The sequence below is a fragment of the Lontra canadensis genome, unplaced genomic scaffold, assembly GCF_010015895.1.
Source record: "Lontra canadensis isolate GAN:19392208 unplaced genomic scaffold, GSC_riverotter_1.0 scaffold167, whole genome shotgun sequence".
Taxonomy (NCBI): domain Eukaryota; kingdom Metazoa; phylum Chordata; class Mammalia; order Carnivora; family Mustelidae; genus Lontra; species Lontra canadensis.
In genome coordinates this window covers 978,383-1,002,477 of record NW_022631161.1, presented here as the reverse complement: position 1 = coordinate 1,002,477, position 24,095 = coordinate 978,383, and the positions used below count along the sequence as shown (strand labels likewise).

Sequence of the window (24,095 nt, the reverse complement as noted above, 5' to 3'; positions counted from 1 at the left end):
TTGAAATGTTGGCAGAACAGCTGTTCCCAGTTTCACAGATGAAGAAAGTCCGGAAGGGTTAGGGAACGTGCCAGAGGAGCCAAGGCTGTAGGAAAGGGCAAAATCCAGACTAGAATCTGCACCTACCACAAAGCCACTCTGTTCCTCTAACACTGGAAGCAAGTTTCTTTTATCCAAAAAAGAACACAATTTTTTCCACTAAACCAAAAGGGAACAACACAGAGTTGCCATACTGTTTGCACTGTTAGGCTGAAAGATACACTCACTCTCCTTCATCAGAAAGCTTCTCCAGAGCGGCCATCAGTGTTTCTAAATATGTAAAGGGCCACAAATTGCAGTGGTAGTTTAGAAAGCAGGGTCTTAAATTAGGCTCCTGTACCTGATTTTCTTTGTCTGAACAACAAGAAGGCATCAAAGTAATCCTTACTGAGAGAAAAAATGGAAAATGAGAAACTGATCATCCGGAGTTCAGTCGTTAGACCTCTTCTCCTGCTCATCTGTACTCACCACCCAGGTGAGGTAATTCAGTCTCCTGGCTTCCGATACCATCTATAAACCGAGAATATTCAGATTGATGTAGTTGCAACCTGTCCCCCAACGACATAGTCTTGTAGGCCACTGTCTGCTGAGTATCTTCTTCTGAAAGTCTAGCAGGAACATCTCCTCCCTCCCCATCCCACCCTCCTGAGGGTCTTTCCCTATCTCAGTAAATGGCCTCTCAATCTTCCTCCTTCCCTGGCAACCCACATCAGCAAATCAGCAAACCCGACCCTATCCACCTTCAAAATATACCTAGAATTTAACCTCTTTGCCCCACCTCCACCCCTACGACCTATTTAAATCACCACTATCTCTTCTGTGGATTATTGCAGTAACTTGATAGGACTCTCTGCTTTCTTTTCTCTCTCTAATGGAAAAATCATTAAGATGCCCAAGAAGAGTTAATGGTACGAAAGCCCCAGTGACCTCACCATCCTTCCCCACCTGCATTCTTGCTCCCCCACAGTTATTCTCTACACAGCAATCAGAACCATCCACTTAGAGCTTAAATCAGGTCAGGCTGTTCCTCTATTTACACTCACCAATGGCTCCCCATCTCCAACAGGGTAAAAGCTGGTCCGGGCTCAGAGCTAAAGGATCTTCTGCAGTCTGGCTCTCCGCAACCTCTCTGTTCTCATCTCCTGATTTTGTCCCCTTTGATGACCTTGCTCCAGCTGCACTGGCCCTCTGACTGACCCTGAACAAAAGTGAGCCTACTCCTGCCCCAAGAATGATGCACTCACTAGCCGGGCCCCCGTCACAGGCCCCTGGGCCCCACATCTCAATGGCACAATCTCTCCCTGCCCCCAGGTCCCTCCTCAGAGTTCTCTTCCAGGCCATTCACTCAGATTCTTTCTCCACAGAACTCTTTGTTACCTGATAGAGTTTTACATAAGTATTTACTGTGTTTCCCCAAAGCTCCCCCCCGCCAAACTAGAATGTAAGCTCTGTGAAAATATCTATTCTATCCCCCACTCTATTCCTTCGGCTCCTAGAACAGGCTTGCTACATGACAAGCACCCAATAAATAACTGTTGGATTAATAAAGGAGTCCATGTGATGATATCTACTAACTGTATGAAGAATTTTTAATTTTTCTATCCTTTAAAAATTATAAACAGCCCGGGGCTATTCTAAAGCTATCTTTAAAGGCTGCCTCCCATCACCTGGGTTCATGAAAGTCCTAAGAAGCATCTGGGGAAGGTGTGGGCATTGTATATATAGCTCATTTATCATAAGCTGGAATCCACACGTGCCCTCTTGTGATCCTTCTCTGTGTGTCATACAACCCATTCACTTAATCAGCATGTATGTCCTTTTTTCCCATTTATTTATTCATTTAATTTAAATTCCAGTTAGTTGGCATACGGCGTAATATTGGTTTCAGGAGAAGAGTTCATCACTTACACACAACACCCAGTGCCCATCACCACAAGTGCCCTCCTTAATACCTATCCCCCATCTAGCCCATCCCCCACCCACCTTCTTCCATCGCCTCTCACTTTCTTCTCCATAGTTGAGAGTCTCTCATGATTTATTTCCCTCTCTTTCTCCCTCTCCTATGTTCATCCATTTTGTTTCTTAAATTCCACATGAATGAAATCACCTGTTATTTGTCCTTCTCTGATTGACTCATTTCACCGAGCACAGCACGCTCTAGCTCCATCCACATCACTGCAAATGGCAAGATGTCATTCTTTTTGACAGCTGGGTAGTACTCCCGTGTGTGTGTGTGTGTGTGTGTCTTTGTTATCCACTCATCACTCGATGGGCATGTGGGCTGTTTCCATTGTTTGGCTATTGTTGATAATGCTGCTCTAAACATCAGGGTGCATGTACTCCTTCAAATATGTATTTCTGTATTCTTTGGGTAAATAGCTACTGGTGAAATTGCTGGATGGTAGGGTAGCTCTATTTTCAGCTTGGTGAGGAACTGCCGTATCATTCCCCAGAGTGGCTGCACCAGCATCAGCGTGTATGTCTTAAGTGATTGCTAAGCAAAGCACTGAGTTTACACCGGACAGAATACATCAGTGCCTAAGGTAGACCCTTTTCTTTAAGAATCTAAAATAGAAACACATTATATATAAGGAGGCTAGGATGCCCTTGCGTGAGCAAGACCTCAGGCTCACTTGGACATTCCAGGTCCTAAGCAAAGGGCCTCACACACGGCAGGCAGCCCCTACTTTTGGCGCCATTCTTTTCCCTTTACAAAGGCCTTTAGTTTTTTTTGTTTTTGTTTTTTTAAGATTGTATTTATTTACCTGACAGAGAGAGAGACAGCAAGAGAGGGAACACAAGCAAGGGGAGTAGGAAAGGGAGAAGCAGGACCCCCGGCAGGCAGAGAGTCCCACGCGGGGCTCAAGCCCAGGACCCCAGCACCACGACCAGAACTGTAGGCACAGCCCAACAGCTGAGGCACCCAGGCGCCCCAGGCCTTGAGTTTTGGTTTTGTTTTGTTTTTAATTTTATAAACATATAATGTGTCATTAGGCCCAGGGGTACAGGTCTGTGAATCGCCAGGTTTACACACTTCACAACTTCACAACACTCACCATAGCGCATACCCTCCTCAATGTCAACAATCCCACCACCCTCTCCCGACCCCCCTCCCCCCAGCAACCCTCAGTTTGTTTTGTGAGATTAAGAGTCTCTGATGGTTTGTCTCCCTCCCAATCCCATCTTGTTTCATTTATTCTTTTCCTATCCCCCCAAACTCCCCACATTGCATCTCCACTTCCTCATATCAGAGAGATCATAGGTTAGTTGTCTTTCTCCCATTGACTTACTTCGCTCAGCATAATACCTCTAGTTCCATCCATATTGTTGCAAATGGCAAGATTTCATTTCTTTTGATGGCTGCATAGTATTCCATTGTATATATACCACCTCTTCTTTATCCATTCATCTGTGATGGACATCTAGGTTCTTTCCATAGTTTAGCTATCGTGGACATTGCTGCTATAAACATTCGGGTGCACGTGCCCCTTTGGATCACTACGTTTGTATCTTTAGGGTAAATACTGAGTAGTGCAATTGCTGGGTTATAGGGTAGCTCTATTTTCAACTTTTTGAGAACCTCCATGCTGTTTTCCAGGATGGTTGCACCAGCTTGCATTCCCACCAACAGTGTAGGAGGGTTCCCCTTTCTTCGCATCCTCGCCAGCATCTGTCATTTCCTGACTTGTTAATTTTAGCCATTCTGACTGGTGTGAGGTGATATCTCATTGTGGTTTTGATTTGTATTTCCCTGATGCTGAGTGATGTGGAGCATTTTTTCATGTGTCTATTAGGCCTTTAGTTTTTGATGTCACTTAATCCCCACCATAATTCTCGAAGTTTGATAAGGTGGCTACTAACAGTGTAAGAGATCACATGGTTCGGCAGCATAGCCAGGACTGGAAGCCCGACCGGACTTGGAAGGCAGTGTGTTTTTCCCACCACCGTTCCCCTTTCAGCTGTGAGGATCACACAGGGCTTGGAAACACGGACTCTGTCATCAGGCCCTGGGAACCTAAGAGTCATCTTTACCGGCCACTGTGTAACAGCAGCATAGGCAAGAAATCATGCCCATCTTAAAGGATTGTGATTTCAATGACCCAAAGGTGCTACTTCTCCAGTTCAAGAACTGAAAAGGTTCTGCCTTTCTAATGGTGAGAGGTTCTTCCTGCTGGACCACTTGAGCCATCTTTCTGCTCATGCCCTCAAGAGAAAACTTAAGACTCGGAGTCCTGCCTATGGCTCACCTACTGAGAAAAGTCCAAAAAATTCCAGTGCCAACATTCACAGGCGTGTAAAACCATTTCCTGTAAGATGTAATGTAGACAACACTGAACATCCCTTGTTGTAACTATCAGCCAAAGGCTGACCAGTTCTTATACCCAGACCACAATCTCCCACAATTCTTTCTATTATGGGATATAAAACACAGCAATCATATTAACATGAAGTCAGAGAATATCTTTTGTGATGCTTGGCCAAGGGACTTCCCCTGGCCAATGAAATGGGAGTGGCAGTGGCATGCTAAGAAGAGACTTAGGAGCCATGATGGATCCACTGGTTTCCTCCCTCCATCCCAAGAACAACAATGTCCCAGACAGAAGCTGCTCCTTTAGCTGGGATCCTGGAATTAGGAAGACACTGAGAGCAGAGACACAGTCGACTGGAGGCTAAAAGGCCACAAAAGCATGAAATAATTCTTTACTATTGTCAGACATTGAGATTTGTTAACCCAGCATAACCCAGCATAAGGTGACTTACATGAGAAACAAACTACTCTACCCTTTTGGTCTTACTTCTTAAGGAAATCTGAGCTAGTCATAAAATTAGGAGGAATCACTTTTTCGTAGACAAGATACTCTGATGTCATACCCTCCCAGGTTTATTTATTCCTCTACTTTTTCTTACTCATGTAAAAAATACACTGGGCAGAACAAAAATTAACAAAGAAGAAACAGTAGTGTGTGTGATGCAAGCTAGAAACAGGTATCTGAAAAGCTAAAACTAGTGGGTAGCAGTGGCCAGGGAGGAACACAACTTGCAGCTGGTCTAGAAAGTTCACATGTAGGTCACAGAAAAAAAAGCATTAGAAAAAAATCCACCAAGAGGTAAGCCATTTCAACAGACGGACTTTCCCCTTAAGCAAACGAAATCTGGCTCTTCAGCCAAGTACGACAAATGATTTTGCAAGACACAGTACCTGTCCTATTGGACTTCACCAGCACTTGCTGCAATGACAAAATAAAAAGACATGCAAGACCTCTTTCTCTTTTTGTTAGAATTTTAAAGCTCTTGTTCCAAATTTAATAAACTCAACAGTAAGAGATCAATACAGGAAAAATGACCCACATGAACACACGATGCTATAAAGTTTTTACAAAATAAGTTTATAAACTAAGATTATATCTTAATCCCACACAAAAAAAAGGAATTTATTTGACCAATCTCAAAAGACACACCTGTCCCCACCCCCGCCCCCTCCAAGAAGCATCTATGTCAAACAACAAAAAAGGTCCAATGAACAAAGTACCTTCTCTGCACAAGGAAATAGTCTAGGTCCTTTAGGAGATACAGAAGATAAAACAGAGTCCTTACCAGCACAGAACTGAGCAGGAAAAAAAAGGTAACTAAAACAAAAGTTATAGGGTAAAAATATTAAGTAGCAGCAACAGAAATAAGAGAAAAAACAGGAACAACATGGGACTATGGACCTTGACAATGAAGTAACTTGCGAAAATCTGGCAAAAGGGGCCTGGACGGAGCCCATGCCCTCTGGCTAAATACCACAATATCAAAACTGGACACAAGGAGCAGAGATATGCCTTTAAACAGGAACATCGAAAGACTCTATGTCCCTTACATAAAGATAAGCTACATATCCACCCGAGGGAGAAGAGTATAATTAAATGTCCTGCTTGTGCATTCTTTATCTAGAAAACCAAGGTGCCTGCTTACCCTTTTGTTATACATGTCTCCAAACACAAATTGGGGGAAATTTATCTCTCTCTGTGCCTCAGTAAGAGGTAGAAAAACGGTCATTATTAAGCCCTTGTGGGCCAACAATTTTATCTCAACAAAGAGACTAGTAAATACTAGGCCCTATCATCTGCTCTACCTACTATGTATCCTGCACTGAGCACTCATTCAATTACTATCCACCAAGGCCTGGCGGCAGACGGATCCACTCCCGCGTGCATACCGCATCATGCCAGACCAAAACATTTAAACTATTAAAACCTCCCACCTTGTGATCCTTCAATGCAGCATCTTCCAACTGATGACCATAATAAAATTCATCCAACTGTCCCTTCAACGAAAACTTTAAAAATTTGTTGGTAAAAACTTCCCGAGGAAAAATTTTGATGAGAGATTTAAAAAGAAACAAAAAAAGAAAAAAGAAACATACTTTGGATTCCCTGACTCCAAACTTCTTATTTTTATCAATATATTTATACTTAAAGGGATTCATTCTGCATCAGCCTTGTGTCTCAAAAAATCACAGCTCACAGTTTACCAAATTCAAGAATTTCCTTCTGTACAATGAATGGGTGACCACCTTATCAATTCTGTTCAGCTTCATATTCTGCGGAGCTAGTCTACTTTAAAAAAGTAAACTAGAAAGTCAGCCTCAAGGAGGAAAACTTTTGCCAGCAGAAGAAATAATCAGGATGAAATCTGACCTTGACAAATGATTTCACGTAAAGACAAAGGTGACTGACTTGTGAGGACGGTACTCTCAATTTCCAGCTACTCGTTAAAAGAAAATTTTATCAACTTACCAACAACGGATGCTCCTCTTTCTGCAAAAGCCAGGGCATAGGATCGGCCCAGCCCTAAAAATAAAAAATAAAAAATAAAAAGGCATCAAGAGAGTTGAACAAACGTTAGCAATTTGGGGGTCCATTCAAATCAACCCCTATTTTAAAGTGACCGGCGAGGGGCACCTGGGTGGCTAAGTGGGTTAAGCCTTTGCCCTTTGGCTCAGGTCATGATCTCAGGGTCCTGGGATCCAGCCCTGCACTGGGCTCTCTGCTCAGTGGGGAGCCTGCTTCCCCCTCTCGTCTGCCTCTCTGCCTACTTGTGATCTCTCTCTCTCTCTCTCTCTCTCTGTCAAATAAATAAATAAATAATATTTAAAGTAAGTGGCGAGCAATTAACTACATTATAATGATAGGACCTCTCCCCATCTAGCTCACCCTCTTCTACTTACAGAGGTCAGAAAGCTTAAAACCATATTTTCCACCTATCCTGCCCAACATTTCCTACTCCCCTACCCCACTGCTAGGAGGCTCCAAGGTTCCACCATTAAAGGCATTTCTACTTCCGGAAGGTGGAAATGAGGCAAGTTAGCTTATGGTGACTTCTGGCTGTCGTCGCTGGCTAAGGAGCTGCTTTCTTAAATCCTCCCAGGTATTAAGAAACAGTGTGTGTAGTTCTTGACTGAGCTCCCTCTTGATCAAGCCCCAGCTAGCAGCTTCCACTCTTTAGACCCTTGGTACTGTGTGGCTATTTGGACTGCAGCAGTTCCAACAGCAGCCCCCGAGTTAGGAATTCCCTCCTGAACCAGTTCCGATGGTTCCATAAGTCATTGCAAGACAAAGTATCAAACACTCAACTGCCCGTGGTAGTTTTGTGTTTTTTTTTTTTAATTTTTTTATTTTATTTTTTTAAGTAGACTCCATGCCCAACGTGGGGCTTGAACTCATGACCCTGAGATTACAAATCACATGCTCCACCCACTGAGCCAGCCAGGCATCCCCCAAATACCTGTATTAAGTCCTTTCCTGCTTCAAATATCTAGTCATTTCGATTTCCTGTACCAAACCTTGACTACACAATTACCAAACACAAAAAAATATTTATTTCAGACTCAGAGGTACAAGGTGTAAATTTGTTATCCAAAATATATACATATACTTATATAGGTTTTAGAGGCACAGAGTATCTCAGGATAAATATATATGAAATGGCAATTATGAGGTTACCTCTGGAAACAGAACTGTGTAACTAGCAACCAAGGGTGGAAGGCTTACTTCTGTATTATTTAAATCATTTTCACATATATATACATCTTTTCATTTAAATTACCAGATAAATTTAATTAGTAGCTTAAATTTAAATTGATAAAGCAGCATACAAATAACAAATTAAGATTGCTAAAAGTATCAGGCTCTTCTAAAAAGACCCCAAAAATATAAAGTTTTCCAAAACTGAAAGATATCACCAAACAATTTATTTTAGAAGCTAATTCACTTTGAATGGTAAGAAAGACTTTAGCCAGACGCTAAAGGGAGGCTGTCTGTTAAGTGTCTGCATTTGGCTCGGGTCATGATCCTGGAGCCCTGGGATCGAGTCCACCATCTGGCTCCCTGCTTAGCTGGGAGCCTGCTTCTCCCTCTGCCTGCTGCTCCCCTTGCTTGTGCGTGCTTTCTCCCTCTAAGTAAATAAATAAATCTTAAAAAAAAAAAAAAAAGGGAAAGTCTTCAGCCAATACACATAACTCAAGTCCTCTCATATCTTACCAGATCAAGGCTGAAGCACGTGTTCAAAACATTGTGTTTTTAAGGAAATCAAAGGCTTATGACCAGAAGATCCTGGAATGCAAAATTAATGGTAACACAGTAGAAAATCAATGGATGAAAGGAATGGGGTGAGTCGCTGGTAGAGAGAGTGACCTAATTTAGTAAGAGAATTGTCTCAACTTAAAATCAAGTTATATAGTTCTCTCAAAAGATAATGTAAATGATGTCCCTTTATCATCAAGGCCTGTATAAACTATACACAAATCTACATATAAAGTGAAAAGTGGCAGTCTCCTCTCTTTTCCCTCCAACCCCACTAACTCATTAACAGATTAGGAAGGACCCTTGCATGTTTTAATAGTGTTTATATAAACATTATTTAATACTTTATGTCCATCAGTCTGCCTCTCCAATTAAACTAGAACGTCCTTGATGGCTGAGACTGAATATGTCACGCTTTTGTACTTCCCACACCACCCAGCACAGCTTCAGAGTCAAAGGCACAAAAAGTTAAATCCAAGAGCCTCCATTTCGTCATAATCTCTTAAGTGCCTCACATCTTCTTAATTCTCTTCTCACCCACACCTAAATTCACTGCCAATCACTCTTCTTCATTTCTCTTTTTTATTTGACCTTAATTTCTTTAACACTGTCAAATCTCAGTTGACTCTTAACTCAAACTGCTCATTTAGGGTTAGGTAGTTTACACTCCCAAGTTAACAACAAAGCCCCTGAAAATAGCTCCCTAGACTATTTCCCTTTCCAGCTTTACTCAGAATCTCCAGCTACTCACACACTTCTCACTAGTTCCAGAAGCAACATCTGTACTCTCAAAACCCTCTGAAATTCAAAATGACTGGACTTCCTTCCTTCTTCCATGGCCCAAATCCTCAACTTTCAACAGTTACCTTCCCAACAACCACTTCAGTCAATCAATAAATGGCTATTATACCCTGTTATTCCCCTGTTATACCACCAACCATGGCAAAATACTCCAGCTTTAGTACTGTGCTTGGCTTGATAAGCACAGAGAATTGTGTGGACAATTCTATAACTCTCCTTCCAGGTATCCCAATAAACTAATCTGTATTTCAAGCTAAACAACAGCACCTGAATAGTGCGTATATATATATATATATATATATTTTTTTTTTTTTTTTTTTAAGATTTTATTTATTGACCTGAGAGAGCACAAGCAGGGTGAGCAGCAGAGGGAGAGGGAGAAGTAGGCTCCCTGCTAAGCAGGGAGTCCGACTCAATCCCAGGACCCTGGTATTATAACCAAAGCCAAAGGCTGACACCCAGGTACCCTGATAAATTTCTCTTATCTGTAGAATAGGAGTGGGTTGGATTCAGACTAATTCTCAGACCAGGCCCTGCAGGCATTCATGGATACCCTCCTGGGATGTTCAGCACTGACTCAGTTATATGGGTATGAATCTCTAAATGAGAAACCCAAGACCTCAAGGACAAGTCTCCGTGATAAGAATGCAACTTCATCTCTGTCTCCGTTTTTCAGTGATGACCTAGGACAGTCTCAACTTCACTACAAAATTATTTATCTCCCTCAGCAAGAGCTGGTGACCATACCATAATCCAGGCAAGGGAAAGTCTGCAGGGCTCTATAAACAGGAGGTGATAAGTCCATTATTGTCTACTCACAACTCATTAATGATTCACAAAATCAGTTTAGGAGGTTGCAATGCGCATTTACTTGTGAAACAAAATTTTAGAGGGTACTTCATTTACCATGTATCATGTCATGAATGGTGTATGGGTGTCCTGGGTCATGGTGCAAAAGGTATTTCAAACTGCAAATCACTCACTATTTAAACAGGCTGAGAACACTCAATGCATCGCTTAATTATTTCCATCAAAGGCAGAGTGTAAACAAAATGCTCCCCAGGGGCACCTGGGTGGCTCAGTTGGTTAAGCAACTAACTCTTGATCTCAGCTCAGATCTTAATCTCAGGGTCATCAGCTCAAGCCCAGCACTGGGCTCCAAGCTGGGCATGGAGCCTACTAAAAAAAAAAAAAAAAAAAGGAAGAAAGAAAGAATGTTTTCCAAAAACATAAGATCATTTTAGGATGAATATAGCTATGGGTATAAAATTCTTGGCCACCAATTAAGACTAAAAACATCTTGGGAATGGGGGCATTAGAATCTATCAACAAAGACCTAAAGATACAAATGGATTAACTGACAATTCCACTGTTGTGACCTTTAATACACAATTTAAGTTAATTACATATTAGGTCTATTCTAGATATAAGGTACCAGCCGTGGGAATCAAAGGCAAAGAAGGTCAAGATCCCAACACCTGGGGGTTAGAGCGGTCACCCGCTGGTGGGAAATAGCATAAAATCACAGGGCACAACACCACCACGGTATGAGCGGTTTTCGTCTTTTTTTTTCCCCCTCCTTCAAGAATAGGGTTTGTTCACCTAACAAATCTCCATTCTGCTCTGGCCCACTCCAGAAATGTCTCCCCCCCCCCCGCCCCAGTTTCTATTGTTCCTATCCCACGCTCACCCTAACACCTGCCTGACTCCGGCAGGCATTCTGAGTTTACAACTCGCACCAACAGTCCAGCCAGTCCACTACAGTGTTTGGCTTCATAAGCACACAAACTTCAACAAGAAGACTCTCCCCTCTCTAAAGAAGAACCTCTCAAGGGCTTAGAACCATCTGAAAGAGGAAGAGAAACACTGCACAGCTGACTTTTTAAAGGCAAGGGGCTGCCATCCCTCCTCCTCTGGGAGTGACTCCTGTCGCGTCCGGCTTTTCCACAGCCTTCCGAGGACTCGACAAGAGGCCTTAGACAGGCGAGAAGAGAGGCGACCCAGCATCAGGGAGAACTTTTATCGAGTCCTGACAACCGCAGCGCAGCCCGGCCTCTCTTGCATGACCCCCGGGGGCCTTGGGAAGCTGCACGGGACTCTGTGACTGGGGGTTTCTGGACTCAACGCCGACCAGGCCCACCTCTCCCTCCTCGGCAGAGTCGGCACCTCGAGAACGGCCGTTACCCGTCCTCCCACCCGGCCCACCGGTCCCCCGGCTGGGTCTTCACGCCGCCTTCACCCACCCCCACCACCGCCCCAACATCGCCCACAGCCCCGGCGCCGGGACTGCAGCTGCGGCTGCGCGTGGAGCCCGGGACGAGAAGGGGGGCTCCGGGCGCCAAGGCTAGGCGGGCGTCCGCTCTCCCGCTTTCGAGCGCTCACCTCCCCCCGCGCCGGTGACCACTACCACCCGCCCGTCGAAACGCAGCAGCGAGGCCATGATTTCAGCCTGCTGCGACACAGACACACAAGCCGAATCGCTGCAGCTCCCCCTGCGACACGCCGAGGAAAGATGAAATGGAAGGGGATGGATGGGAGTGACCTGAGGGCTTCCGGGAAAGAAAAGGACGCACTTCCAAGTGCGCCTGCGCGGGAATCCCTTGGCACTCTGGGAAATGTAGTCCAGTGGGAAATGTAGTCAAGGGGCTCGGAGAACCTCTTCAAGAAGTTTGACTTCAAAGGTCCACTTTTTTTTTTTTTTAAAGATTTTATTTATTCACTTGACAGAGAGAGAGATCACAAGTAGGCAGAGAGGCAGGCAGAGAGAGAGGGGGGAAACAGGCTCCCCGCAGAGCAGAGAGCCTGATGCGGGGCTTGATCCGAGAACCCTGAGATCGTGACTTGAGCCAATGGCAGAGGCTTTAACCCACTGAGCCACCCAGGTGCCCCGACTTTCGCTGTTAGAAGTAAATGGGATCCTCGAGGACCTGTGTGGTAAATGGCTGACAGGGCACCAAACGTACATCCATTCTCCTATCATTTTGTCGTTCATTCAACAGGTGTTTTCTGGACTTAAGCGCTAGCCTAGAGAAATAGGACGCAGCCCCTATTTTTAAATAACTTTCAGGCATAAACCCGAAGGAAAAAAAGGCACCCTTTACCAATGAGTAAAGATTTGTTAGAATTAACCCCTGAATCTCGTGCATGAAAATCATCCAAGAACTGTTAAAAACAGAGTCGTGAACCCTCACACTGACCTCCCAATAGAATCTCTGGGGACAAAAGAAAAAAAAAAAAAAAAAGGCTTTTAACAAGTGCTTCTAAATGATCTTTGCTTTTGAATATTGAGAAAAGTCATATGTTGTATTTCATTCATTTAACAATTATTAAGCATCTATGGGTGGTAGGCACAAGTTTCCGATGAATAAGTTCCTCCAGAGCTATTTAAAGTTATTAAAGGTAAACCTTTCATAGCAATGCAGCATGATTGAACATATGATAAATCTGCACAGGTCTGCTAATCGTGATGTGGAGAACAAAGGGAAAAGAAATGTAGAAAAATTATATCTCTTTACAGCTTGAAGCCCACTGACAAATACTGGAGGCAGCCTGAGTGACCTTGCTCAAGGAACTCAGCTGCTTTAGTGCTAGTACTTGGCTAGGGGCAATTGCACTGCAGGGTATTAACCCAAATGTTACAAAAATACACATTAGAAGGAGTGTATACACCCTTATGTTTATTTTATAGCAGCATTCTCAACAATGGCCAACTATGGAAAGAGCCCAAATACCCAAATACACACACACACACACACACACACACACACAACAGAACAGGACTCAGCCATCAAAAAGAATGAAATCCTGCCATTCGCGATGATGTGAATGTAGCTAGAGTATATTAAGCTAAGCGAAATAACTCAGAGAAAGACAAATACCACAGGATTTCACTCATACGTGAAATTTAACATAAATTATTCATACGTGAAATTTAAATTAAAGAGAGAGAGGGAAACAAATCTTGAGAGACTCTTAACTATAAAGAACAAACTGAGGGTAGATGGTGGGAGGTGGGTGGGAGGTGCATTAGAGGGGTGATGGGTTTTAAGGAGGGCACTTGGTAGGAAGAGCACTGGGTATTGTGTATAAATGATAAGCCACTGAACTCTACTCCTGAAACCAATATTACACTGTGTGTCAACTAACTAGAATTTAAGTTTAAAAAATAAAAATATAAATACAAAAATAAAAATACTTGGCTAGAGGCACAAAGCAACCTTAGCTTGATATTACCCCAACCTCCAGAATCCTGTAAGTCTTCTTTAACATATAAAAATCCCTTTGGAAACTTCCTTTATCTATACCCCCATCCTCAAAATATGTGTTAGCAATCATCCTTTCAATATATTGCCCACTTATGTACATCTGAAAGGTGTCACGAACCTTATCTTAACAAGAGCTAGCCCCTCAATGTCCTGGAAGCCCTGCTTCCAAATTCCTCAGAGACTTACCTTATCCATCACCCCACTAAGTAAAAAGTGTATAATCAGTCACTCCTAACAAACCCAGGGCAGCTCTTTCTGCCCATGGGTCCTGTCCCCATTGTAGAGGCCAGTTTTAGGCCAACAGTCTTGATTGATGAAATGCAGAAAGGGCCATAGCAACCATCAGGCTGAATACGGACTGGCCCCTCAGGCGACCCATCTCAAAAATATCCATAAGCCATAACTAACCAATAGGCTACTTACAACTAGGCACAATTTCCAAAAAAGGGAAGATCCCGAAGGTTGTTGAACTTCCTCACCTTCCTCTCTTTTTTTTTTTAAGATTTTATTTATTTATTTGACAGAAATCACAAGCAGGCAGAGAGGCAGGCAGAGAGAGAGAAGGGGAAGCAGGCTCCCTACCGAGCGGGACTCGATCCCAGGACCCTGAGATCATGACCCGAGCCAAAAGCAGAGGCTTAACCCACTGAGCCACCCAGGTGTCCCACCTTCCTCCTTTAAAAAAATGGCACCCACCCACTACCTCCTTGAAGATAGCCACTCCCTTGCAGTGTATTCAATAAACTTCTACTGCCTTTGTTCTGCCTCAGGTGAATACAGCAGACCACTAGCCTCCACCAGATCAGTAGCCCCACATTTGGGGGCCCCCATCTGATTGAGAGACACCCCACTTTGGCAACACACCTGTTCTTTAATAAAACCACCTTTTTGCACTGAAAACATGTCAAGAATTCTTTCTTGATCATTTGCTCCAGGACCCTACACCCAAAACATCACATCAATAGTACCAAAATAAAGGGCTGCTAGCCCTGCTGGGGACAAAGGAAAATGTCCAAAGGCGACGAAAACACAGAGAACCTTAAGAAATGAGCTCTGCAAATAAATAGCATTACAGGCAATGCAAACACAGGCTAGATAGGGCTGAAGGGTGTGGGGAGGGGTAAAGCCACAGAAATAGCCACCCAGATCGAGTTTAGATGTTTTAATTGGGTACTTCAAATGGTTTAAAGCAAGATGACTCGAGGCTGCACATTTCGGAAAGTTCACTCTGCACTGTTATTTGTTTTTTTGTTTTGTTTTGTTTTGTTTTGTTTTAAGACCTCAAAACAAATTTAATTAGTTTTGCATTAATGTGACATGTTTGACTAGTTATGATGGGAGAGGTAAATAGGAATCAGCATCTTATCCCAACTGGACATTCCACTTTCTGGTTTTTTTTTTTTAATCTTTTTTATTAACATATAATGTATTATTTGTCCCAGGGGTACAGGTCTGTGAATTGTCAGGTTTACACACTTCACAGGACTCACCATAGCACATACCTTCCCCAATGTCCATAATCCCACCACCCTCTCCCTCCCCCTCTCCCCCCTCTGCGCTGTTACTGAGGATCCGATCACAAGTGAATAAGGCAAGCAAAAACCTAATGGGAAAAATTATGGAGCCTCCAGTAAGACAGAGGAAAAATAGGAGAGGGAAAATCCGGACATATTTTAGGCAATGGAGTCAGGTTTTTGTGATTAATTGAATGTGAATGTGAAGCAGGAATCATGGGAAATAAATAATAACCCCCTAACTATGACTTGAGAATCTAGGTTCTGGTGGGCCATTCATCAAAATAAGGAATAGTGGGAGAAGAGCGGCTTTGGAAGGGAGCACGACTCGGGGCCACCTGTCTTTGGGAAACGTAGCGACGCTGTGGCTGGAGTTGTGGACAGACGGCTGTAGTTCCAGAGCACCGAGTTTGGTTTCCTGGCCCAGGCAGAGTATATGAGCTTTCTCTGGATCTCCAGCCTAAACCTCCAAAGAGCAGTCCTTTCTTTCACAGAAAGCTCACGTCTAAACCAGCCCCTTGATCTCTTAGACATTTGTCCATGACGTGTGACGTGGGACCCCTGAATTCTGGTGCTCACTGAAACCCTGGAAGGCCAGCCACAAGGGCGCTGGACCCAAAGTCTAAAAAAAAAAAAAAACAAAACAAAACAAAAAAAAACAGATGTTGGGGCTCAGTGGGTTAAGCCTCTGGCTCAGGTCATGATCTCAGGGTCCTGGGATCCAGCCCCGTATCAGCTCTCTGCTCAGCAGGGAGCCTGCTCCCCCACCCCCTTGCCTGCCTCTGCCTATTTGTGATCTCTCTCTGGGTCAAATAAATAAAATCTTTAAAAAAAAAAAAAAACAAACAAACAAAAAGCCCAGACGTTAAGAAGGGGGGGTTGCTTCCAGCGCTGATTGCGGAACCTCGCCCCGCCCCCGCACCGCCTCCAACCAATGGGGACGTGGCGCCTGGAGGCGGAGCTCACTTCCGAGTCCCCCAAGGGCTCTGCAGCCGCCCCTCCTTCTGCTCTCCCTTGACGCTCCTCCTGACTTAGACGCTCTCCTCCCACCAGAGCTACGTCAAACTTCTTTGCTTACTGGTCACGGGGAAGTCCTGGCCTTCATCCGCAGGCATTTCGAGTCCAGGCTCCGATCAAGATATGAAAGGGAGCCTGGAGCTCGACCTAATGGGACTCCTTAGGTTCAAGAGTGAGCCTGTGTGAGAACTCAGCAAATATGGGTCTCCACGTCCCTGCTACCTACTCAGGAAGGATGGAATTAGGGCGACTGAGCACAGCCCAAATTCTTCATACACTATCCCACAAGGAGGCCTAAGGAGAGGTGCATTGTCCCTTCAGGGCCCAGATCCCAATGGCTGGACATCTTTTCTGTCTTGTGTTGGAATCTTTCTGGTGTAATGCAATAACCCTGTTCTTTTGTTTAAAAAAAAAGAAAAAAAGTACAAGGCAAAAAACAAAGTCTAGGTTCATGATTCCTACTTTTAGAAATGCAAGTGCAAAATCAACCCAATTGTCACTGAGGATGTAGGGCTTTCAACCTAAGACTTGCAACAGGAGAGAGAAGGAACGGTTTCTCAGCCACTGCTGGGGAGCCAGTTCTAACACGTCCAAGTCCAAGACTCAAAACCTGGGCTCACTTGTCCCAGACCAGGGACAACAGGCATGGGGCTTGAATAAACGCTAGTGCTTGGTACAGTGAGTCCCCAAATAAATATGTCCTGAATATGGGAGGTGGTACAGATTTAGGACATAAGTCTTGGAAGTAGAGCAAGGTGTATAACTTAATACATTGCAAGAGTGATGCTACCTTAAGCATAGATTATTCTCCAGTTTTAATAATCCAAGCATAGATTATTCTCAAGTCTAGGACTTGCTCTCAAGTCCTCATTCTTAGGGGAGGGGAGGCAAAAAGGGACATTTAAACTTACCAGTTAATGACAATCCAGTCTGTTCTGGGGAAATGCAATCTTTCAAGGTTTCTTCCTCCTCCTTCTTGCCTAAATGTCACCTTGATATAGAGGAAAGGTTTGGCAGAGGAAGGTGTGGACCCTAAAGCCATATTGTCCTCTGCTTTCCATGTAGCTACTGATAAAGGGCATGGGCTTAGATACTCCTAGAAGCTGCTGGGTGTTCTTTCTCACTCTGAACTATTTTAGCAACTTCTATGTAAGTCTAGATTTATAAACATGTATAGACAAAAAATGATTCAAATAGAATTTTAAAACAAAATAAAAATATATATGTATTTATCTCTTCCATGCCAGCCAGGAGCCAAAAGAGACAAGAGTAGGACCTTTGGTTCCCCCATCCTATAAACCAAGGTCATTGCCATTCTGCCACAGTTAGTTACCCTCTGCTGATTCACGGTCACTTGCACTGGCAGTGACTTCTCAGAGTCAGAGTTACCCACTTCATGGCCTCATTTCTTTAAGCTCAGGCCCAGCATGGGAATAAGGGAGTGCTGGGTCCCTGAAGAACCCAGGCTAAGCACACCCCCATCAGCTACCTTCCTCCTCTTTGTCCATCCTCTTCCCAGTAAGAATTCTACTTCATCTTTCCTGCCACTCAGAACTCCTTCTAAGTTTGTCCTCTTTGCTCCCACCTTACAAATTTCTCTTTCCTAAAGGAGACACTGAGCTTTATGGCTTATTCCTACTGGTATATGGAAGTGGGGGGAGCACACAGGGATATAATAGGGAAGTAAAAGGGGGTTCTTTTTGCTGCCAGACTGAAGCCACTTCCTGTTGGAGAATACCTTTTTCTTTTTAATTAAAGATTTTGTTTATTTATTTGACAGAGAGAGAGGGCACAAGCAGGGGGAGCAGGCCGAGGGAGAAGCAGGCTCCCCACTGAACAGGGAGCCTGAGGACTCGATCCCAAGACCCTGGGATCATGATCTGAGCTGAAGGTAGCTGCTTAACCAACTGGACCACCCAGATGTCCCAACCTATTGGGGAATACCTCTAACAGCAATGAACAAGAGGACATATCTCTTTCATATGGCCTCACTTAATATGTACCCCGTAAAGAAGGAGGAATGGCTAATCTGATTGAATGGCCAAGGAGACATACACCAAACCACACTTACTAGTGGGTGAGGATACCAGGCTCTAAAGGCAGCAACCACGCCCCATATTTCTCTCACTTCCTGCACCCACACAGAGGGTCTCCTTCTGCTTCCTCTTATCTATCGCATGGATCAGCAAGCCAGGCAAGACTGCTTCTCAGCAGGTCAGAGGCTCAGCTCTCTCCTTCCTGTCCTTTCTTTCCCAATATGGCACCTTGGTCTCCACGATCACCTGAGCCACGGAGTGGCCAACCTAGGCTGCCCGGCATTAGGCATTAGGACAAACAATGTTTTTTCATAATCTGTTTTCTTTTCTTATTTCCTGTGGGCATATACCTTTTCTAACCCCGCATTTGCAGAGCTCAGGGTGTGAAATAGGGAGAGGTCCATGTTGAACCCCAAATATACTGGGGCCCCGTGTGGCAAAAGATAAGAATGACCACTCAGAACTAAAAGATGGCAAGGAATGATGAAAACTTCAGTATTGCCCGTGGCTGGTTTGAGATTGTACCAGTGCAGGCTGATTTAACACAGTTGGAGACCACAGTAGCTGAGTTTACTAAGAAAAGACATCCTTTTGGGAATCAACACAGGCTTTCCAGGAACTCAGATGGCCTAAGTCAGAATCAAGTCTTGGATGGAGATAGACAGTTTTTTTTCTGAGCCACGAGAGCTCTCTGGGGGGGACCCCAAAGCAGCTGTCCTTTGTGTGAACTTCAGACCCATTGCTAGTGGCAGGAGTGGAGCCCTCAGACCTGCCTTTTCTCAAGCTTGGCTTAGTCAGTAGAAATCAAATGGATTTTTTGTTAATTGTTCTCTCCTTTATCTTGTTTCTTACCCTTGGGTGGGTAGATGACCCAGCTTGGACTTGATGCATTATGAAGGGATTTTCGGGAAAGGAAGATGAATGCTTCTTTGGGGGTAGGAAAGTTTATGTGAGAGTGCCTTTCCTGGACCTCAAAGGCGCCATCTTGGTGGTGGCAGTGGGCTACAAAGCAGCCAAAGAAAGCCAGGGTCTGTGGAGGAACAGCTAACCCCTTTCCGGAACGTCTTCCCCATTGCATTCAGGCTCATAGACCCTGGCTAACTTGCCCAGTGTGACCGGTAAGCTGACAAGCTCAGACAGGAAGCTTTTCTCTTTTCTCCATTCCCCAGATAATCCTAAATCAACAGGCTGGCAACTGCAATATGGGTCTGGCTTGTGCTGGGATCTGGAAATGTTATTTCTGCCTGTGATAACTGCTGTTGGTATTTTTATAAATACCGTGGGAGTGTGGCTGCTGCTACCCTGACCTTATGTATCCCGTGCTCTTTTGGAAGAGTAAGACGTATGAGTGAACGGCAGTTGGCTCCATACTACTCTGCAGTCTTGGAGGAGTTACAGCTATTCTAGGGGGAGATGCATAAGCCACGGGGGACGCCCCCTAGTGGTAGTCAGCCTAGGAAAGTTAAAAGCATGGGGTCGGGCAGGGCAGGGGTGTCTGGGTGGCTTAATGGGTTAAGCATCTGCCTTTGGCTCAGGTCCTGATACCAGGGTCCTGGGATCAGATCCCACATCCGGCTCCCTGCTGAGTGCGGAGTCTGCTTTTCCCTCTGCCTGCCAATCTTCTCCCCCCACACCGTCCCTGCCCCTGTTGTAGCTCTGCTGCTCAAACAGGGTAACAGGATTCAGGAGGGATCTGAAGCAGAGAAAGGAGGGAGGTACGGATTTAGAGAGCGTATATCTAGGAAAGGCTTGTGAAGAGTTGAGTTTGGAGCTGCATCTTGAACAGTGAGATAAACCTGTCAGACAAGGATTGGGATCAAGGTTTCAGAACAGAAGAAATAGCACCTCCAGAGCCTTGTGGGGGGAAACACCTTCGCACCTGCTGGAACAGTGAGGAGGTCAGAGATGGACAAGGACCAGATCGCGTCTAGTCCCGTAAGCCACAGTTGGGAGTATAGATTTTATTCTAAGTATAATGGGAACCCCCCCCCCAAAAGCAGGAAAGTGGAATGCTTTGATGTGCAAACTCCATTCTAAGTATACAAATGCTCATAGGGGCGCCTGGGTGGCTCAATGGGTTAAAGCCTCTGCCTTCGGCTCAGGTCATGATCCCAGGGTCCTGGGATTGAGCCCGGCATTGGGCTCTCTGCTCAGCAGGAGGCCTGCTTCCTCCTCTCTCTCTCTCTTTCTACATGTCTCTCTGCCTACTTGTGATCCCTGCCTGTCAAATAAATAAATAAAATCTTTTAAAAATAAATAAATAAATAAAGCCTCTGCCTTCCGCTCAGGTCATGATCTCAGGGTCCTAGGATCGAGCTCCACATCCGACTTTCTGCTCAGCGGGAGGCCTGCTTCCTCCTCTCTCTCTCTCTCTTTCTACATGCCTCTCTGCCTGCTTGTGATCCCTGCCTGTCAAATAAATAAATAAAATCTTTTAAAAATAAATAAATAAATAAAGCCTCTGCCTTCCGCTCAGGTCATGATCTCAGGGTCTTAGGATCGAGCTCCACATCCGGCTCTCTGCTCAGCGGGAGGCCTGCTTCCTCCTCTCTCTCTCTCTCTCTCTGCCTACTTGTGATCTCTGTCAAATAAATAAATAAAATCTTAAAAAAAAGAAAAAATGCGCAGAGAAAAGCCCAGAAGGAACACACCAGCCGATAACTCGTCCGTTCTCACTGTGGGCTGGGGACCACGGCGGTGATGCGGGACTTTGGCTTTACCTGTTTTTTACAGGACAATGTGCCCGTGTTATTACACAAGCAGATAACTTTCATAATTAACGGAAGTTCCACACAATCCCATGGGTTGCCGCTTAAAACCCACTCAGTTGGGAGCAGACACGTGACGCCAAAGAAATCGCAGCGTTTGTGCAGCCTGGGAAGCCCGTTTTAGACACACGTCAGTTCCAAGACGTGTATCTCCCTTAGAGAAACCGCAAACAAGCGTGTGTATGGCTCGGTGAAAAATCACTGCAGGGAGAAGCCGAGAATACCAAGAGGCACGCCAAGTGAGGCCGCCTTGCTGGGACTAAGACCTTCGCTGGTTCCTCCCAGGAGGAAGCAGCCGCTAATCTGGGGCATCCAATCAAGGTTGAGAACCTTTTTCAGTATCTGGGGAGCTGCTGACATTTCTGTCTTTATAGAAGGAACTTGGCTTACCCCGCACACCTGCTCTTTTGACAGGAGCCTCTGGGGGTTTACCGACCACGTTCACAGCTTGTTGCTCTCAATCCTTGGGCTTCCCGTTCACAAGCCCACATTCATCATGCAGCGTAATTCTGCTACCTTCCTGTTCACCTCGACTCCCTCCATTCTGCTTGGAGTCTTCAGGAACACGCACACCCTCCGTCCAGTGCCTCCTCCTTATTTAATGCCCTCGCCTCGGGAGACTTTTTCTATCCAACCCACTGCTGGCATTTTCTCCCACGGTTACATCCTGGACATGTTTCTCGCCTCTTACCACTCCTGAAAAACATGTCCAAACGCGTTACCTTTCCAGCTCAGGGGCTTCCACTGGGGGAGTTCTTCCCTGTCATCATGACCCCCCCCCCCCCCCGGCATGACTCCCACGGCTCTCGCAATGCCTACAGCCTCTTCTTGTCTTCCTTTCTGTCTTGCTTCCTCTCTCTGGTTCATTGTTACAACAGAGCAGCCTCCAGTGACCGGTCATATATCAGCCAAAGTCCCTACTTTATTATTAGATGTCACCCTTGGTTTTGACCAATGTATAATGGCCCTGTAGTATCATACAAAATAGTTTTACTGCCTTAAAGATCTCCTGCTCTGCTTATTCATCCCTCCCTTTCCATAACTGCTGGCAACCACTGGTCTATTTCCCAACTCTGTTGTCTTATGTTTTCCAGGATGTCCTGCAGTAGAAATCATGCAGTATGTAGACTTTCCAGATTGCCTTCTTTCACTTCGTGACATCCTCCATGTCCTTCCCTGGCTTGCTAGCTCATTACTTTTTTTTTTTTTTTAAATAAACATATAATGTATTTTTATCCCCAGGGGTACAGGTCTGTGAATCACCTGGTTTACACACTTCACAGCACTCACCATAGCACATACCCTCCCCAATGTCCATAACCCTACCACCCTCTTCTGACCCCCCTCCCTGCAGCAACCCTCAGTTTGTTTTGTGAGATTAAGAGTCACTTATGGTTTGTCTCCCTCACAATCCCATCTTGTTTCATTTATTCTTTTCCTAGCCCCCAAACCCCCCATGTTGCATCTCCACTTCCTCATATCAGGGAGATCATATGATAGTTGTCTTTCTCCGATTGACTTATTTCACTAAGCATGATACCCTCTAGTGCTATCCACGTCGTTGCAAATGGCAAGATTTCATTTCTTTCGGTGGCTGCATAGTATTCCATTGTGTATATATACCACATCTTCTTTATCCATTCATCTGTTGATGGACATCTAGGTTCTTTCCATAGTTTGGCTATTGTAGACAATGCTGCTATAAACATTTGGGTGCACGTGCCCCTTCGGATCACTACGTTTGTATCTTTAGGGTAAATACCCAGTAGTGCAATTGCTGGGTCATAGGGTAGCTCTATTTTCAACTTTTTGAGGAACCTTCATGCTGTTTTCCAGAGTGGCTGCACCAGCTTGCATTCCCACCAACAGTGTAGGAGGGTTTCCCTTTCTTTTTATCATTGTATACTGTTCCACTGTTGGATGTACCACGGTCTACTTACCCATTCACCTACTGAAGGACATCTTGGTTTCTTCCAGGTTTGGGCAAACCGTAGTCTTTTTGTAACTTCTTCTTGGAAGCAGCATGCCATTACTTCTGTGGCGTTCAATGCCCTGGAAGCAGGTCAGTAAGCCTAGCCCACACTCAAAGGGGAAGGAGTAAACAAAGGTATAAATACAAAGAGGGGAGGATCATAGAAACCATGGAAGCTGTCTTCCACACCGGGGGGAGACAAATGCTTACAGCTACCTTGACAATTCCCAAGCAGCCAGGCCAGTTACAGAATTCCCTGACTAGGATCTGTGCCTGAAAAGACTCCACTCTTGTTTTGGTGTAACATCACCTACCAACGTGCTAAAGATGAATGAGCAACACAGTGGATGCCCCTGACCCCACTGAGAGGAATCCTAAAGCAACACATTAACCTCAACATCTGCTGTCCGCCCATTTTCCTAGAAAAACAAAATCTACTCCTGGCACATTTTTGTGCACAGCTGCCCATCCTGTTCAGGTTTTCAAAGAAGGAATTTCCCAATTAAAGTGTGCCATTTGTTCCACTCCTGAGTGGGGCATATATCATAGAGGGTAAAAAAAAAAACCCATAAATAAAATAATTCTGGTATCACTGCATATTATTGTCATCATTTACATTATACATATAAAATATCATTGGAATATTTGTATGAACTCAGAATGTACAATTTTCTTCTTTCTTGTGAAAATTTCTAGTACTGACCCTCAGCTGAGATACACGGGTGAAAACCTGGTGCCTTCCCTCGTCCTCAGAGCCTAAACTCCTCTATACTAGCCCAACATTTGGTGGGAAAAGCATTTGGGGAAAAAAAAGCATCTCTTGGTGGAAACAGTGCATTGACGTGTTCATTTACAGATTTTAAAAGACTTTTATTTATTTATTTATTTATTTGACAGACAGAGACCACAAGTAGAGAGGCAGGCAGAGAGAGGAGGAAGCAGGCTCCCTGCCGAGCAGAGAGTAGACACAGGGCTCCATCTCAGGACCCTGAGATCATGACTGGAGCCGAAGGCAGAGACTTTAACCCACTGAGCCACCCAGGTGCCCCTATTTACAACTTTTAACAGTGGCATTCCTTGACTCTTTGAGAAATGTTTTCACATGCAATAGACCCCCTG

At 44.7% G+C, this 24,095-nt stretch overlaps 1 protein-coding gene across 1 annotated transcript in view; it reads right to left on the bottom strand.

The window, feature by feature from the left end:
• HSD17B4 (hydroxysteroid 17-beta dehydrogenase 4) overlaps window positions 1-11,958 on the bottom strand; it is an 81,228-nt gene extending 69,270 nt beyond the window's left edge. Inside the window, exons 1-2 of the mRNA XM_032845611.1 lie at window positions 11,787-11,958; window positions 6,819-6,872 (exon numbers count right to left, since the gene is read on the bottom strand). Of these exons, the coding sequence (XP_032701502.1) occupies window positions 6,819-6,872; window positions 11,787-11,844 (112 nt within the window). The 5' untranslated portion in view covers window positions 11,845-11,958. The remainder of the gene's footprint in view (window positions 1-6,818; window positions 6,873-11,786) is intronic.
• Window positions 11,959-24,095: the final 12,137 nt, after the last annotated feature.